Below are 17,676 nucleotides of genomic sequence, written 5' to 3'. Positions count from 1 at the left end.
CGAGAATCGAACCTGGGACCTTTCAGTCTGCAGGCTGACGCTCTATCCACTGAGCCAAACCGGCTTTGGCTGTGACCTTCTTCTTGGTTCACAGGTTGACGCTCAGCCACTGAGCCACGCCGGCCAGGCCCACTGCTTTCTTTCTATATTAGTTTTGTGATTTTTTTTTTATTATTCAGGAAAATCTTATTTTTCTACTAGAGGCCCAGTGCACAAATTCGTGCATGGGTGGGGTCCAGTCAGCCTGCCCCGATGGGAGCCCCTCGGGCTGGGCCGGCGGGGGGGAGGGGCCACGGGCAGTTGGCCAGCTGGCCCCGCCCCCAATTGGGGTGTTGGGGGCTGGGCTGGCCAGGAGTGAGGGGTGGGGGGACACAGAGGGGAGCCAGTCAGAACCCGCATCAGGCTGGTTGGCTGCTGCAGTGTGCGTCCTAGCCACAGGTCGTTCTGGTCATTCCACTATTCCCGTCATTGGGCTTTGATATACATGTAGATGTTTGAACTCATTCACCTTACACTTGTAATCTTTTAACAGCCGCATATTTAAATATCCCTCCACAGTTGATAAAATTGTACTCTTCTTCCTCTTGCTGTTTTTATTGGTTCGGGTGGGTTGGGGGAGGGTTTATTGGGGCGGTAAGTGTACTTTTGGAGATTTTAATCCCCGTTAGTATTTGAGCTCAGCTGGCATGGCTGTGCCTGTGAGAGGCAGCCGGCTGGGTGGGGTTTCACCCGCACTGTGGTGGGAAAGGCAAGACTGTCTGTGTTTTAGAAGCAACACGGGGTTCCCTGGGGCCCTGGGGTGAGGAAGGGTCTCAGACACAGGAAGCAGCACCGTAAAGGAAGACACCGTGACGCTTTCTGACATGAAAACAAAGAACCCCCTTTTCTCCTCGGAAAGAGAGCAAATGATGACACCACGGACGGGGACAGTCCAGGTGACATAACCAACAGGTAGTCAGCATCCGGGTTACGGGAAGAGCTCCCGTGAGTCACTAGGGGAAAGGTGGACAGCCCAGTAGGAGACCCACCCAAGGCTGGGTCTGGGGAGCAGGATGTCGGATGCAGGCCGCCGGGGACCAGAGAGAGCATGCTGCCGGGGCCCGGGCCCGCAGATAGCCATGCCCAGCTCTGTGTCACCGGCCCTCTGTGGTCCGTGGGAGACAGTGAACGCTCACCCGCCTGCGTGCTCCTTAGTCTCTCCTGTGTGTCCTGGAGGCGTCTTGGCTAAAGGCTGGACTAGAGGGGGCCCCAGTCTCAGTTCCCCAGACCCTTTCGAGGTCAGTCGGGGGGCTCTGACACCAATGGGATCAGCTGCCTCAGTCTCTCCTCAGTTTCCTGACACCCCTCTAGAATGTCTCGGCAGTCCAGAACTGGGGTGTCTGGCCAGAATGCAGGTGGCTGCGAGGGGCAGGTGCAGGACAACTGGCCCAGACGTGGGCTGAGCCTCAGGGGCTAGTTCACATCTCAGGTCACACTCACCATTCATGAGCCCTGGGTGTTTCTTAACCTGTATGCCTCATTTTCTCATCTGTAAAGTGGGGGTAAGAATAATAAGCTTAGCCCGGCCGGTGTGGCTCAGTGGTTGAGCGTTGACCTATGAACCAGGAGTCACAGTTCAATTCCCCATCAGAGCTCATGCCTGGGTTTCGGGCTGGATCCCCAGTGTGGGGCGTGCAGGAGGCAGCCAATCAGTGATTCTCTCATCATTGATGTTTCTATCTCTCTCCCCCTCTCTCTTCCTCTCTGAAATCTATCTATCTATCTATCTATATATATCTATATATATATCTATACATCTATATATATATCTATATATCTATCTATATATCTATATATCTATATATAGATATATAGATAGATATATAGATATATATTTTTTTTTTTTTTTTAAGAACAGTAAACCTACATCCCGGAGCGGGTGTGAGGATGAAATGAATGCCAAGTGCTCGGCCATGCCTGGCAATCAGAAAACGTTCTAGAACTAATCGCTGTGATTTTTGTTGTTGCCATCACCACCCCCATCTCTGTGCAGTTCATCTCATTAAGTTTTTCATTTTATTTTGTTAATCCTCACCCGAGGATATTTCTCCATTGGTTTTAGAGAGAGTGGGAGGGAGAGGGAAAGACAGAGAAACATCTATGTGAGAGAAACACACTGATTGGTTGCCTCCTGCACCCGCCCCGACCAGGGCCTGGGCCAGGGAGGAGCCTGCCACCGAGGTACGTGCCCTTGACCAGAATCGAACCCGGGACCCTTCCGTCTGCAGGCCGACGCTCTATCCACGGAGCCACACCGGCTAGGGCGATCATTCAACTTTTATTATATCCAAAAATGAAAAGCAAATACTCAGCTCTCTCTCTCCCCCCGCTCCCGCTCCCAGAACTTCTACGGTGTGGCCATCTGGACGTTCCCCGAGCTGCCGCCCCGGGAAGCGCTGGCCGTGGCCGAAGTCGTCCACGTCCACAGGAAGAGGAAAGTGTGGGATTACAACTACGACGACGAAAGCGATGGGGACGATGAGGCCGCCCACCGAGCCAGCGCCGGGGGCTACACCATGCATGGGCTGGCAGTCAGGCCTCTGTGCCCGGGGTCCCCCTCCTCGGCCACCCTGGGGGGCGGCGAGGAAGCCGAGTCCCTGATGGCGCCGGGGCCCGGGCCCTGGCCAGCTGAGCGCACAAGTGGGGCCTACGAGGGGAAGGGGAGTTGGGGGACAGAGCACACGAGTGGGGCCTACAAGGGGAAGGGGAGTTGGGGGACAGAGCACACAAGTGGGGCCTCCGAGGAGGAGGGGACCTGGCCGGCGGACCCCTTTCCCAAGGAGGACAGCAGCCCCACCGAGAGCCCCGGGGACCGGATCTTCTTCAACGTGGACTTGAACTCCGTGCTTGTGAGGGTCCCTGATGGGGACGACTCCGGAGCCCCCGCAGCGTTCTGTCTTCCGGAGGAGAGGGCGGGCTTTGATGACCCCGAGGACAGTGCCGCCGGGCCTGAAGATGCTCCTTGTGATGAAAAGGACACCTCCAAGTCCAACACGGGCATCGGGGACGGTTATATGATGAGATGATCCCAAAATATGGCCTTCCCCGGCAGCGACCTCTCCCATCCCTCGCTGCTCCCGTGGCGGGCAACTGTTGGAGGGGGCAGAGCGCCCCTTCCTGGGACATCACCTATGCAAATCCCCGTGTGGGGAGGGGAGAGGAGGGAGGGGAGACCGAGTGTCACAGTGTCTTCGCCGGGGCCTCTTTTACATGTTCAGAGGGACAGGCTTTGGAGGGAATGCCCTGTCCTCTCGACTCACACACTGATCCCGTTTCTGCCTCTGTCTCCCAAAGGAGCAGGGTCCCCTGGGGAGTAATTAAAGGGGCAGGGGAGGGCGTGGGGGAGAAAGCAGACAGTCCGCAGTGGCTCCCGCGGGCTCCAGGACAGAGCAGGAAGGCAGGGGGAGGACCCCGGAGGCCTTCCTGGCCTCAGAAGAATGAAGGCCTGAGATTCCTGGACCTTTAGCCATCGCCGTGGGTGCTGACTCCAAATGCCCTGCTTGTGACTACAGTCCTGTGGAGGGGGGAGGGGCAGGCTCCAGAGTCGCCTTAGTAGCAAACGCCCAGGTCTCCTGCCTATGAGCCCATTGTGCTGTGTGGCCCTGAGCACGTGGCTCAGCCTCTCTGAGCCTGTGAAATAAGGAGACGGGACCAGATCATCTCCGAGACCCTGTGATGCTGGGAGAAATACTAGGAAGCTAGAGGCCCAGTGCACGAAATTCGTGCACCGGTAGGGTCCCTAGCGGCTGCCAGCTGCCGGCCGGGGCCTCCCTTCATTCCATACCGCTCCCTGGTGGTCAGCGCACATCACAGCGAGCGATCAAACTCCCGGTTGGTTGAACTTCCAAGGAGACACTGCATATTAGGCTTTTCTATATATAGATACCCAGGCCTGATGACGGGTGGAGGGGCCACAGCCCAGGAGGCTCCGGGGTGAAGGGAGGGTATAGAACCCCCCCGCTGCCCCCGGCCTCAGCCCCTCACCCAGGAGCAGGGTCCTCAGACCTTCCTTCTGGATCCTTTTGAGGGGGGGAGGACCAAAGTTTACAGCAGTCCTACTAGGTCAAGGACGTTGAATAGGTTATTTTCTTGTTGCTCTAAAGCAGTGGTCGGCAAACTCGTTAGTCAACAGAGCCAAATATCCACAGCACAACGATGGACATTTCTTTGGAGAGCCCAATTTTTTAAACTTAAACTTCTTCTAACGCCATTTCTTCAAAATAGACTCGCCAGGCCGTGGTATTTTGTGGAAGAGCCACGCTCAAGGGGCCAAAGAGCCGAGTGTGGCTCGCGAGCCGCAGTTTGCCGACCACGGCTCTAAAGTAACTCAAACGACAGGTCCGAGAGAGAGGCGGCGTCGAGCTGATGGGTTCTGTAGCAAAGGGACAGTGTCATAGACCAGCGGTCACCAACCTTTCAGACCTCACGGACCACCGGTTGGCGAACGCTGCCATCGACGTCCATCTCTCTGCCTCCCAAGTGCAGCGGCCGGCCGTGCCTTGGAAGATTTCCAGAGTGACCTTTCCTGGAAACCTGTCTTTGGCAGCGTGTATACCCGTGTTTTTATTTTTTTTATTTTTTTTAAATATATTTTATTGATTTTTTACAGAGAGGAAGGGAGAGGGATAGAGAGTGAGAAACATCAATGAGAAACATCGATCAGCTGCCTCCCGCACACCCCCCACTGGGGATGTGCCCGCAACCAAGGTACATGCCCTTGACCAGAATCGAACCCGGGACCCTTCAGTCCGCAGGCCGACGCTCTATCCACTGAGCCAAACCGGTTTAGGCATACCCGTGTTTTTAAATTTTGTATAAGGGTTGGAGGTTGGGAAAGGATAATACAGAGATACTTTTTAATACAAATGTGGTGTATTTTGTTTTCTTAATCCTCGCCTGCCTGCGGACATGCTTAGAGGGGGGGAGGGAGAGGAACATCAGGGTGACAAACATGAATCGGTTGCCTCCCATGTGTGCCCCCACCAGAGGGAACCGAAGCCAGGCGTGCGCCGCACCCTGACCAGCCGCCTGTGGGTGCACAGGATGCTCAACCCACTGAGCCACCCAGGCCCACCCAGCGAGCCCGCTTTGAGGGCTGTTTCCCAGGGAGAGCGCACATGCCGTGGACTGGGGTTCTGCTGGCATCGCCACGTTGCACCAACAGCCTCACCTCTGCGGGAGGACCTGTGGGAGCCCTTGCCTCGGGCATATGGGTGTCTCAGTGGCAGACACGGGCGGTCCGGTCCGGCCCTGACCTGCCCAGGGACTCCCAGTCTCTCCCTGTGCAAGTTTAAAAAGAGGAAATTAACCCTTTCTCGGCAGCTTGTGAGAGAGATGAGTCGTTGCCAAATGACTGACGGGTCTGTGTCTCTTGTTCCCGGAGGGGAAGGGGAAACGGGATTTGCCAGTGAACTGCTGTAAAGTCAGCGCGTGTGCGGGAAGGGGACCGGGACTCGGGGATGGGGACTCGCTGGTTCACGGAGGACAGGGTGCCAGGACACACCCAGCCAGGTGATGCCAGCAGACACCCAGCCAGGTGATGCCAGCAGACACCCAGCCAGGTGATGCCGGACACACCCAGCCAGGTGATGCCAGCAGACACCCCAGCCAGGTGATGCAGGAGACACCCAGCCAGGTGATGCCAGCAGACACCCAGCCAGGTGATGCCGGACACACCCAGCCAGGTGATGCCAGCAGACACCCCAGCCAGGTGATGCAGGACACACCCAGCCAGGTGATGCCAGCAGACACCCAGCCAGGTGATGCAGGAGACACCCAGCCAGGTGATACCAGCAGACACCCAGCCAGGTGATACCAGCAGACACCCAGCCAGGTGATGCCAGCAGACACCCAGCCAGGTGATGCCGGCAGACACCCAGCCAGGTGAAGCAGGAGACACCCAGCCAGGTGATGCCGGCAGACACCCAGCCAGGTGAAGCAGGAGACACCCAGCCAGGTGATGCAGGAGACACCCAGCCAGGTGATGCCGGACACACCCAGCCAGGTGATGCCAGCAGACACCCAGCCAGGTGATGCAGGAGACACCCAGCCAGGTGATACCAGCAGACACCCAGCCAGGTGATACCAGCAGACACCCAGCCAGGTGATGCCAGCAGACACCCAGCCAGGTGATGCCGGCAGACACCCAGCCAGGTGAAGCAGGAGACACCCAGCCAGGTGATGCCGGCAGACACCCAGCCAGGTGAAGCAGGAGACACCCAGCCAGGTGATGCAGGAGACACCCAGCCAGGTGATGCCGGACACACCCAGCCAGGTGATGCCAGCAGACACCCAGCCAGGTGATGCAGGAGACACCCAGCCAGGTGATGCCGGCAGACACCCAGCCAGGTGAAGCAGGAGACACCCAGCCAGGTGATGCAGGAGACACCCAGCCAGGTGATGCCGGACACACCCAGCCAGGTGATGCCAGCAGACACCCAGCCAGGTGATGCAGGAGACACCCAGCCAGGTGATGCAGGAGACACCCAGCCAGGTGATGCAGGAGACACCCAGCCAGGTGATGCCGGCAGACACCCAGCCAGGTGATGCAGGAGACACCCAGCCAGGTGGCGCCTCGGACGGCCTGGCCTGTGTGAGCTCCATTCCGGGATCCTGAGCGCCAGTTTCGCAACCCGTTTCACTATATCGGTGTTTTCCACTCACCCCAGGGCGGGCCTCAGGCGCTGGGGCGCGCGCGGGGAGGGACGCGCGGCGGCGGGGCGGGACGCGCGGCGGCGGGGAGAGGGGAGGCGGGGAGAGGGAGGCGGGGCGGCGGGGAGCGGGGCGGGGCGGCGGGGAGAGGGAGGCGGGGCGGCGGGGAGAGGGAGGCGGGGCGGCGGGGAGAGGGAGGCGGGGTGGCGGGGAGCGGGGCGGGGCGGCGGGGAGAGGGAGGCGGGGCGGCGGGGAGAGGGAGGCGGGGCGGCGGGGAGAGGGAGGCGGGGCGGCGGGGAGCGGGGCGGGGCGGCGGGGAGAGGGAGGCGGGGCGGCGGGGAGAGGGAGGCGGGGCGGCGGGGAGAGGGGAGGCGGGGAGGGAGGCGGGGCGGCGGGGAGAAGGGCGGTGCCAGCGAAGGGGCGCCGGCGGCCCCGCCCTGCGAACCCGGAAGCGGCCTCGGGGCTGGGCCGCGGTGCGTCGTCGCGGAGGGGACACGGGGGCGCGTGCGGCCGCCTGCCCGCCGCCCCCAGCGCCCTCGGGGCGGGGACCCCGGCGCGGCCATGGCGCGCGGCCTCCGGAGCTGGCTGGGCGGCTGCCTGCTGGTGACAGGTGAGGCCTGCGACGCGGCTGGTCCCCCCCCGCCCTCACCCCCACCCCCAGGCCCGGCCACCTGCGCGCGGACCGGACCCGCGTGGGCCCGCGCGTCCCGGCAGAGGCCGCTTGGGAGCCGGGGAGCCCCGTGGCGACGTCGGGCAGCGATGACCCCAAGGGCCACCCTGAGGGGTCCCCTTAGACACCCTGGAAGTAACCAGTGTTCACTGGCCCACTCGGCGCTCTGCACCCCACCATCTGAATTCTGCCCCCCAACTCCAAGCTCTGTGGTTCCGAGTCCTAAGTCCAGGGAAACCTTTCCTGCCCTGGACGGACAGAATGGGTCCCCACCCTCACCCCTCGCCTCACCCTCACCCTCACCCCTCGCCCCCCCCCCTCACCCTCACCCCCACCCCTCGCCCCCCCACCCGGCTGCCAGAGCAAACACTAGACAGGGGCGCAGGGGAGAAACACGGTGCTTCATCCTGAATGGCGCCCCCAGGAGGACGGGAGGCGATAGCCCAGCTCCCCAAAGCCGGGGAGGTAACGGCCTATGGTAGGGGGGCGGGGGGGCCCTGCGGGGAGCTGGTCTCTGGAGGGGCGGAGGTGAGGAGCCCTCTCTCCCCGGCTTGGGGCAGCTGACACCGCCCCTGTCTGCCTGGGCTCCCCGAGAGTCGCCAGGGGGTCGGCCCACCCCAGGGCTCAGGAGCTGAAACCGAACTGAGGCCCAGGTGTTCCCTTCCACCTGCCGGGGTCCCACTGGTGACCCGACCTCCGGCCAGGCTGCTGCCCTGGGGGCTGATGATGGGGGACCCGGGCTCCGAGGGTGTGGGAAGCGGTGGTTTCCAGGCGAGGATCTAAAACAAGGCGGTCACCGTCCGAGCCCCTTGTCTCACGCTTCTCGGAACGGCCTCCCCGACACGGGGACAGGGGGACACGTCTCTCCCGGAGTCTCCATCCCCTGTGTGTTCCCACTCGGACCCTCTACCCTGCCAGCTCCTGGCCAGGTTCGTGCGGGGCCTGCCTCTCCTTCCCCGCACCCGTCCTTCAGCCGCACCACGGGCCACGGCTCAGACCCCCCTCTGCCGGCACTGGCTGGGTGACGGGCCAGTGGTGGTTTTTTATTCTCATCTCTGCTTTTATGGATGTTTGACTTTTCCTATTAAGTTTAAAAAGGGTTCCCATCTCTGGCCCAAATCTGCCCTCGGTGCCTCGGAGTCACTCATCCCGCCGTCCCAGACACCCCTTGGGCATGTCTCCAGCACCCCAAATCTCGTGCTGCTAGAATGGGGCGCTCGCCTCCCCTGCCCCCAGCCCCACCCCGGCGTCAGGTGCTCAGGCCAGGGATGGAGATTAAGTTCCCCATCTCCACTGCAGACGTGTCTGAAATCTAGAGTCGATGCCTCTGGGAAGTGTCTAAACCAGGGGTGGGCAAACTTTTTGACTCGAGGGCCACAATGGGTTCTTAAACTGGACCGGAGGGCCGGAACAAAAGCATGGATGGAGTGTTTGTGTGAACTAATATAAATTCAAAGTAAAGGAGCGGAGGGGAGAACAAGAGAACCCTCCGTTCTTTTGGCTCCGCGGGCCGGATAGAACAGCCGAACGGGCCAGATCGGGCCCGCGGGCTGTAGTTTGCCCACGGCTGTCTAAACCCATCTGCCCACCCTTACCCCTTCCTCTTCCTCACGCTGCGCCCCTATGCAGGCATGGAGCCGTAGGAGAGACCTGAGGGTTGGATCTGGTCATTTTCTTGGGCGACCTTTTTTTTTTTTTTTTAAATCCTCACCCAAGGATATTTTTCTCATTGATTTTCAGAGAGAGTAGAAAGGAGGGGGAAGGGGAGAGAGAGAGAGAGAGAGAAACATCAATGTGAGAGAGACACATCGATTGGCTGCCTCCCACATGCATGTGGCCCAACTGTAAACGGGGATCGAACCTGCAACCCAGGTACGTGCCCTTGACTGGGAATCGAACCCTCGACCCTTCGGTGCACAGGCAGGCGCGCTAACCACTGACCCAGCTGGCCAGGGCTGCGGGGACCTTCCAGAGGGGAAAAAGTTGCAACCGTTTCCCCTTTATTTTTACAGCCTTAGGAATGGTGCCTCCTCCAGAAAACGTCCGAATGAATTCCGTTAATTTCAAGAACATTCTGGAATGGGACTCGCCTGCGTTTCCCAACGGGACGGTGACTTTCACAGCTCAGTACCTCAGGTGAGTCTGGGACGTTGGTGGTGGGAAGGCGCCGAGGACGGTGGCCCTGGGCCTGGGCCTGGCTGGGCCTCGGGCAACGCGCCTGCGTCACCCACGTGACCGTGACAGCCCACAGAGCCGCCTGCGGCCTCTCCCTGCCCAGGACGTGCCTGTGAACGCGCGGTCCCGGCAGACAGGTGAACCACGTTTTCCTTTGTCCGGGTGCCTGGCTGGGCAACCGCAGGGACGGTGGTAGAGGGAGGCGGTTTACCACAGGGACGTGGAGGCCGCTGGCCACCGTGGTCACCGACGACGATGAAGCGAGCTTCTCGGGTTTGTCACCTGGGTTTTTTGTGTGTTTTTTAATAGGAGACATCTCTCTGGGACTGACACAAACCGCAGTTTTTAAATTTTATTTTATTTTAAAACTAGTGGCCCGGTGCACGAAATTCGTGCGCAGGGGGGTGGGTGTCCCTCAGCCCAGCCTGCACCCTCTCCAATCTGGGACCCCTCGGGAGATGTCTGACTGCCGGTTTAGGCCCAATACCTGTGGGATCGGGCCTAAACGGGCAGTTGGATATCCCTCTCGCAATCCACGACTGCTGGCTCCTAACCACTCTGCCTGCCAGCCTGCTTGCCCCCAACTGCACCCCCCTGCCAGCCTGATCACCCCCAACTGTCCCCCCTCCAGCCTGCTTGCTCCCACCTGACCTCCCCACCGGCCTGCTCACCCCCAACTGCCCCCCCGGCCTGATTGCCCCCAACTGACCCCCACTGATGGCCTGCTCGCCGCCAACTGGCCCGCCCCTGCCAGCCTAATCACCCCCAACAGCCTGATCACCCACAACTGCCCTCCCCTCTTGGCCCCTAACCACCTCTACCTCAGCCCCGCCACCATGGCTTTGTCCAGAAGAACATCCAGAAGGTCTCCTGGAAGGTCTCCCAGTCTAATTAGCATATTACTCTTTTATTAGATAGGATAGAGGCCTGGTACACGGGTCGGGGCCAGCTGGTTTGCCCTGAGGGTGTCCCAGATCAGGGTGGGGGTTCCCTTGGGGGGCAGGGCAGCCTGGTCCAGGGGCCTGTGGTGGTTTTCAGGCCAGCCATGCCCCCATTGGGGTGGGGGTCACCACTGAGGACGGTGCCAGCCTGGGCAAGGAGCTGGGGCAGTTTGCAGACCAGCCACGCCCCCATGGGGTGAGGGTCCCCGCTGGGGGGCGTGGCCAGCCTGGGTGAGGGGATGAGGGCCACACCCCCTTCAGGGTGGGGGTCCCTGCTGGGGTGCCTGGCCAGCCTGGGTGAGGGGCTGAGGGCCGTTTGCAGGCCCCTCCCTCAGTGGCCGGCCCAGGTGACCCAAGTCTCTCACGCGCTCAGGCTGGCTCTGTAGCCCCCGCCCACAGACCCCTCCTTCAGCAGCCAGCCAGGGTGGGTGGGAAGCTTGGGTCACCCCTGGTAACGGAGGAAGCCAAGCTTCCTCCATCACCGGGGGTGACACAAGCCTCCCGCCCACTCCAGCTGGCTCCATGGCCACCACCATCTTTGTCCCACTAATTTGCATATTCCTATCTGATTGGCTGTGGGCGTTGCGGAGTGACAGTCAATTGCCATATTTCTCTCTTATTAGTATAGATATATTTTTATTGATTTCAGAGAGGAAGGGAGAGGGAGAGAGAGATAGAAACATCAATGATGAGAACTATTGATCGGCTGCCTCCTGCACACCCCCTACTGGGGATCCAGCCCACAACCTGGGCATGTGACCTGACTGGGAATCGAACCTGGGACCCTTCAGTCTGCAGGCTGATGCTCCATCCACTGAGCCATACTGGCTAGGGCTATTTTTATTTTTTTTAATATATTTTTAATTTCAGAGATGGAGGGAGAGGGAGAGAGGGATAGAAACATCAATGATGAGAGACTAATTGATCGGCTGCCTCCTGCACACCCCCTACTGGGGATGGAGCCCGCAACCCGGGCCTGTGCCCTGACCAGGAATCGAACCCTGACCTCCTGGTTCATAGGCCAACTCTCACTGCTGAGCCCCGCCGGGCGGGCACATGGATGTTTTTAAGAGAAACTGTCGCTGGTAGCACCCCCAGCTACAGAGTCGTGTTGCTAGAGGTCAGCAATAGCCCGTGGGAGCCGTCCAGGAGGGTGGAGGCCAAGTCCGAAAGCCCTTGCCATCGCCCCTCCCCCCAGTAACAGACCATAAGCCCCCCGCGCCGTGGGTGCAGGTGGTTCGCACAGCGGGGGCCAGTGGCCGTGGCCTGAGACCGAGCAGAGACAGCTCCTGTCTGGCAAGGCTGGCCTCCAAAAGCCGCAGGGACGTGCGAGGTGAGGGAGGGTGAGTGTCGGACCCGAGGATCTCCGTGGGGTGCCGACCTCCCAGACCTGGCCTGCCTGCTGGTTTCCCTCTGTGCCGGCCTCCCTTCCCAGCCGCCCCCCCCCCCCGCTCCACCCCCCGCTGCACACCACGGGCTGGCCTGCAGGGGACGCGCCTGTGCGCCAGGTACAGAGGCACCTGCTGGCGGGTTGACACAGAAACCCACAAACAGACGGTCCCCTCGTGGAGCAGGAGGAAACGCGGGTCCGGGAGTCCCTGAACCCCATGCTCCTTCCCACCCAGCCTTCCGTCCGCAGACACACAGGCCTGCTGGTGCCAGAGGAGCGGAAGGATGTGTAGGACGGCCTGGTGTGCCTGTATTCCTCACTTCACGGTTCCGCGTAATTCCGCGCTAACCCTGCAGCCCCAAGAGCCTCCCAGCAGCCTCTGCCCAGGCTCCCCGCGCTCCGCCGCTCCCACGCGTGCCCGTTGCCCGGTTTCCCTGCGCGTTTCCCAAGAGCAGGGACGGTCTCGGCTCCACGGCGCCAGCACCGCAGCGTTCACAACCCATTGCCCTTGGCTCTGGGGAGCTTGGCTGAGAATTTCGCCCGCAGTCGCCTGGCACAGACTGCCTCCTGTGTGCGCATGGCGGGGGGGCGGGCAGGGGGCGGGCGGGCAGGGGCGGGCACTCATGACTTTAATGTAGAGACATCTAAACCAGGGGTGGGCAAACTTTTTGACTCGAGGGCCACAATGGGTTCTTAAACTGGACCGGAGGGCCGGAACAAAAGCATGGATGGAGTGTTTGTGTGAACTAATATAAATTCAAAGTAAAGGAGCGGAGGGGAGAGCAAGAGAACCCTCCGCTCTTTCGGCTCCGCGGGCCGGATAGAACAGCCGAACGCGGGCCGTAGTTTGCCCACGGCTGACTAAACAAACATAAATATGGGGGAAGGGTCATCTTGCCTATTTAACGGGGAGAAAAATACATTTAAGTGCGATACAGGGGACCTAGCGGAGGAGAGGTGACGCAGAGCCACTTGGAAATAATCTGTGTTCCCCCCAATGGATGCTTCAGTTTAAGGGAAGGGGGTCCCCTGGGAGGAAACCCCCTTAATGAAAGAAGGACCCTGGGGTTTTCCCAACGGCGGGCGCGGGGCAGCGGGGACAGCTGCTTGGCTGGCGAAGTGTTTGTGGTGTGTGGAGTGGAGAGAGCAGGTTGTAAAGCGAGCGTCTCGCCTGCTTTTCCCGACACCGTCCTGCTTCCCCGTGAAGACCGTCCCCCTTCCCCGTGAAGACCGTCCCCCTTCCCCGTGAAGACCGTCCCGCTTCCCCGTGAAGACCGTCCCGCTTCCCCGTGAAGACCGTCCCGCTTCCCCGTGAAGACCGTCCCGCTTCCCCGTGAAGACCGTCCCGCTTCCCCGTGAAGACCGTCCCCCTTCCCCGTGAAGACCGTCCCGCTTCCCCGTGAAGACCGTCCCCCTTCCCCGTGAAGACCGTCCCGCTTCCCCGTGAACGGGCAGGCGTGCCAGGTCCCTGAACCCGGGCCCTGACGCCCAGCAGGCCTGAGCCCCTCATTCTCCCGCCTGCACATCACCTGTGATACAGGAGCCATTTCAGCCGCCCTCCTGGGTGGGGACAGCACACCAAGTGCTCACCTGACACCACGGGCGACAGGTGTGCGCTGTCAGCAGTTTTATCGGCAGCTTCCTGGTCACCTCCGAGCGCAGCCTCGCTGGCTGTGGCGCCCAGACGGGCAGGTGGCGAGGAACCGTGGGACAGAGCCTGGCTCTCCTCGGGCAGGTGGGGCTGCGGGAGGAGAAGTCACACACCTGGGGGTGCTCCCAAACACCCCTGTTCTGCCACCTCACGTGGCGGCCCCCTCCCTTCGGTGGCTGGTGTCGGGGCCGGGAGCGGAGGTCAGCGAATCGTTTCCCATTTCCCCAGAGAGATCGCAGCAAAGTCACGCATAGGACGTTTTCGAAGTCACTGTCCTGTGCTCTTTGCGGCTAAGCCGTGCGTGTCCACCTTGCACAGCGTGTCCCCGTTCTCGGAAGCGCATAACCGGGGAGGGGGCTGCCTTCGTCACGTGTGGAGTGCTTGGCTCCCTCTGGGGAGGCACATGCTCCCGGGACAGGAAAGCCTCAGAACTTCCGTTGCGAACACAGCCACCTCTCCACGTTCAACTCAAGTTTTTGCCCCAAATGGTTTGACCCTGGAACGGACCTTGTTTTAAAACAATATGTATTTTTTTATTAACTTCAGAGAGGAATGGAGAGGGAGAGGGAGAGAGAAACATCCATGATGAGAGATATCTCCTGCACACCCCCTACTGGGGATCGAACCCACAACCCAGGCATGTGCCCTTGACCGGAATCGAACCCAGGACCCTTCAGTCCGCAGGCTGAAGCTCTATCCGCTGAGACAAACCGGCCAGGGCTGGAACCGAACACTTTAAAAAACATATTTTTATTGAGTTCAGAGAGGGAGAGAAAGATAGAAACATCAATGATGAGAATCATTGATCGGCTGCCTCCTGCCTGACTCCTACTGGGGATCGAGCCCGCAACCCAGAATCCTAGACCTCCTGGTTCACAGGTCAACACTCAACCATGGAGCCACGCCCACCGGGCTGGAATCATTTTTTTAAATCTCTCCATTTTTTAAGTAGTTCCCGGAGTATCCAAGTCCCGTGGGACTTGGTGTGTAAAATGCTCATGAGTCATGCATCCTAGTCGTCAACATTGACGATGAAGAATTTGCTTGCTCGCCTGGCTGACGTGGCTCCGTGGTGACCTAGGAACTAGGAGGTCACAGTTCGATGCCGGTCAAGGTCACATGCCTGGGTTGCAGGCTGGATCCCCGTGGCGGGGGGTGCAGGTGGCCGCCGATCAGTGAGTTAGCAGCCTCAGGCGTCCCGTCTCCGGTTCTGTAGTTACAGGAAGTTCCAGGACATTTGCGTGGGCACCGCCGCCACGGAGTGCGACTTCTCGGAGCTGTCCAAGTACGGCGACCACACCCTGCGCGTCAGGGCCGAGCGCGGGGACGAGCACTCCGACTGGGTGAACATCACCTTCTGTCCCGTCGACGACAGTAAGTCGCCCTGCTTTCCGAATTCCGTTGTGATGTCCTCGCCACGCCTGGGGGTTTTCCCCGTCGGCTGCCCGTCAGCCAGAATCCTTTGGGTGCCCACAGAGGGGATGGCCTTGTACCAGGAACTCAGGGAGTACCCAGCAAAGAGGATCGTGGCCTTCAAGAAGCTCCTGGGAGAGACGGGAGGGTAGGCAGAAAGTAAGATGACAAAGTAGATTAGCGGCGGAATGCCTTCAAGGTGAGAAGCGTTGGGGCCAGGGCTGTTAGTGAGAAGACCTGGTGCCGGAGCCGGCCGGCATCCGTCGAACAGTACCTGCAAGGGGGGGAGAGGGTGAGAAAAGACAGACAGAAAACAGAATGGGGTCGGGAGGACTGTAGCACTTCCCGCTTACAGTCCCGAGTTTATTTTTCACCATACATTTATACAGGGTCTGTTACATTCCATACAATACATCATTCCCATAATGTGGTAAACATAATTATACCCCTTTGTTTCAGGTTTCCTGCTGACCTTTACACAAAGCTCCTTATCTTGGCTAAGATTCCAACAGCTATACCTGTACATACACCTCCAACGCCACCTAAGTTCCTTTCCATGAGATAATCTAGCCATGCTTCTTCTTTTTTTTTTTTTTTTTTTATTTTTTATTAAGGTATTATATGTGTACATATCTTACCATTGCCCCCCCCACCCCACTCCCATACATGCCTCACCCCCCCATGTTTTGAATCCGTTGGTTACTCTTATATACATGCATATAAGTCCTTCAGTTGATCTCTTATTTCCCCCACCTCTCCCTAACCTTCCCGCTGTAATTTGACAGTCTGTTTGATGCTTTACTGCCTCTGTATCTATCTTTTTGTTCATCAGTTTATAATGTTTTTCATTATCCCCAAATGAGTGAGATCATGTGGTATTTTTCTTTCATTGACTGGACTAGCCATGCTTCTTGCTTAAGGACAATTAACGCTTATACGTAAACTGTGCTTGAAGATTAACTAAGCTCTAGGGGGCAGAATGTGTGATTCCTAAACTATTGTGCTGAAGGGTCTCTAAGCCTAAGGGGGGCAGGATGCATGACTAACCTTGGGAACAGGCAGGCCCCTTTGTGAAACCTGCCCTCTCAGGACTTTGTCCACTGAGGTCGCTCCCAACAACCTGGGATGGTTAATGTACAGTCATGCACCGCTGAGCCAGGGGGAGCCCCGGAGAAATGTGTCACCAGGTGATCTCAGTGTGCAGTCCGCATAGCGACCCTCGCACACCTGGACGGCACAGCCCACTGCACACCTGGGCTGCGTGGCCCAGCCTATGGCTCCTCGGCCACGGCCTGACCGGCTCGTTGCTGCACTGAATTCTGGAGGCGGTGGGACGCCATGGAGAGCATCTGTGTATCTAAACACAGAGAAGGGCCCAGCCGGGGTGGCTCAGCGGTTGAGCGTCGACCCAGAAACCAGGGGGTTTACCGGTTCAATTGCCAGGCAGGCCACATGCCCACAGTGCAGGAGGCGCCCGATCCATGATTCTCGCTCATCATTGATGTTTCTCTCTGTCTCTCCCTCTCCCTCTCACTTACGCTCTGAATTCAATTAAAAGTATATGTATATGTATGTATATATACACCGAGTGGCCAGATGATGATGATCTCTGAACACATAATAATCTGGCCACTCAGTGTGTGTGTGTGTGTGTGTGTGTGTGTGTGTGTGTGTGTGTGTGTGTATTAGAGGCCCGGTGCATGAATTCGTGCATGGGTGGGGTCCAGCCAGCCTGGCCAGGGGGAGGGAACATGGGCAGTTGGCCGGCCTGCCTGCTGGTCGAACTCCTGGTCGAGGGGACCATTTGCATATGAGCCTTTTATTCTATAGGATATACACGGAGTGGCTAGATTATTATGCGTTCAGAGATCATCATCATCTGGCCACTCAGTGTGTGTGTGTGTGTGTGTGTGTGTGTGTGTGTGTGTATGCTGGGGGTCTTAATCCAGCATCTAGAAGGGTTCAGGAATCTGGAGAAGCACTGTGTGTAAATTAAGAGTCCAGAGATGAAACATAATTTTGGAAGGCATTTGGGGGGCCAGAGGAGCTTAGCTAAAGAAACCAAGTTCTCCCTTGTCTCAGGACCCCTTGCTTTTTATTAACACAAATTGTCCTAAGGCGAGGTAGATATACACATCAAAGGCCAGGGTTTAGTACACAGAATCCATGGTCAGATTGGAGGAACTACCTCCGGCTGTTCAGGTGTTTGGCCAGGAGGAGGCAATAACATGTAGATTGAAATGCCCTCCGCTGTCTGGCAGCAAAGCAATCATTTATGCATCCTTTTCAGGTTTGGGGAAATGCCCTCAGCCATCTCCAGATGATTCAGCCCTGCTGACATGCTGGAATTGGCTTCCGGCATATCCTCCTATCTAATAAAAGAGTAATATGCAAATTGACTGTACCTCTGCTACACCCACAAGCCACGCCCACCAGCCAGTCAGTAGTGAGCATGCAAATTAACCCAACCAAGATGGCTGCGGCCACAGAGAGAGCAGGAGGCTTGGGTTTCCCCAGCAATGGAGGAAGCCAAGCTTTCCGCACACCCTGGACAGCCCAGGCCACCGCTTAAGGCTACAAAGTTTAAATTATAAAAGATAAATAAATCCCAACAGAAATGGCTGTGGCCACAGAGTGAGCAGAAGGCTTGGCTCCGCTCCAGGCTACAAAGTTTCAATTGTAGAAGATAAATAAACCCCAGATACCAGGGCCTCCGGTTGGGCCGCCGGGGAGCGTGGCCAGCCTG

General features: G+C 58.8%; 1 protein-coding gene across 1 annotated transcript in view; it reads left to right on the top strand.

The window, feature by feature from the left end:
- The window catches only part of LOC308241347 (interferon alpha/beta receptor 2-like), a 62,937-nt gene that overhangs the window by 27,272 nt on the left and 17,989 nt on the right, over positions 1-17,676 (top strand). The window contains exons 9-12 of the mRNA XM_080654730.1: positions 2,382-3,048; positions 7,109-7,300; positions 9,373-9,496; positions 14,734-14,891. Coding sequence (XP_080510856.1) covers positions 2,382-3,048; positions 7,109-7,300; positions 9,373-9,496; positions 14,734-14,891 — 1,141 coding nt within the window. The remainder of the gene's footprint in view (positions 1-2,381; positions 3,049-7,108; positions 7,301-9,372; positions 9,497-14,733; positions 14,892-17,676) is intronic.

Source organism: Plecotus auritus, assembly GCF_963455305.1.
Source record: "Plecotus auritus genome assembly, chromosome: 2".
NCBI lineage: Eukaryota > Metazoa > Chordata > Mammalia > Chiroptera > Vespertilionidae > Plecotus > Plecotus auritus.
This window is presented reverse-complemented; position numbering and strand designations above follow the sequence as displayed.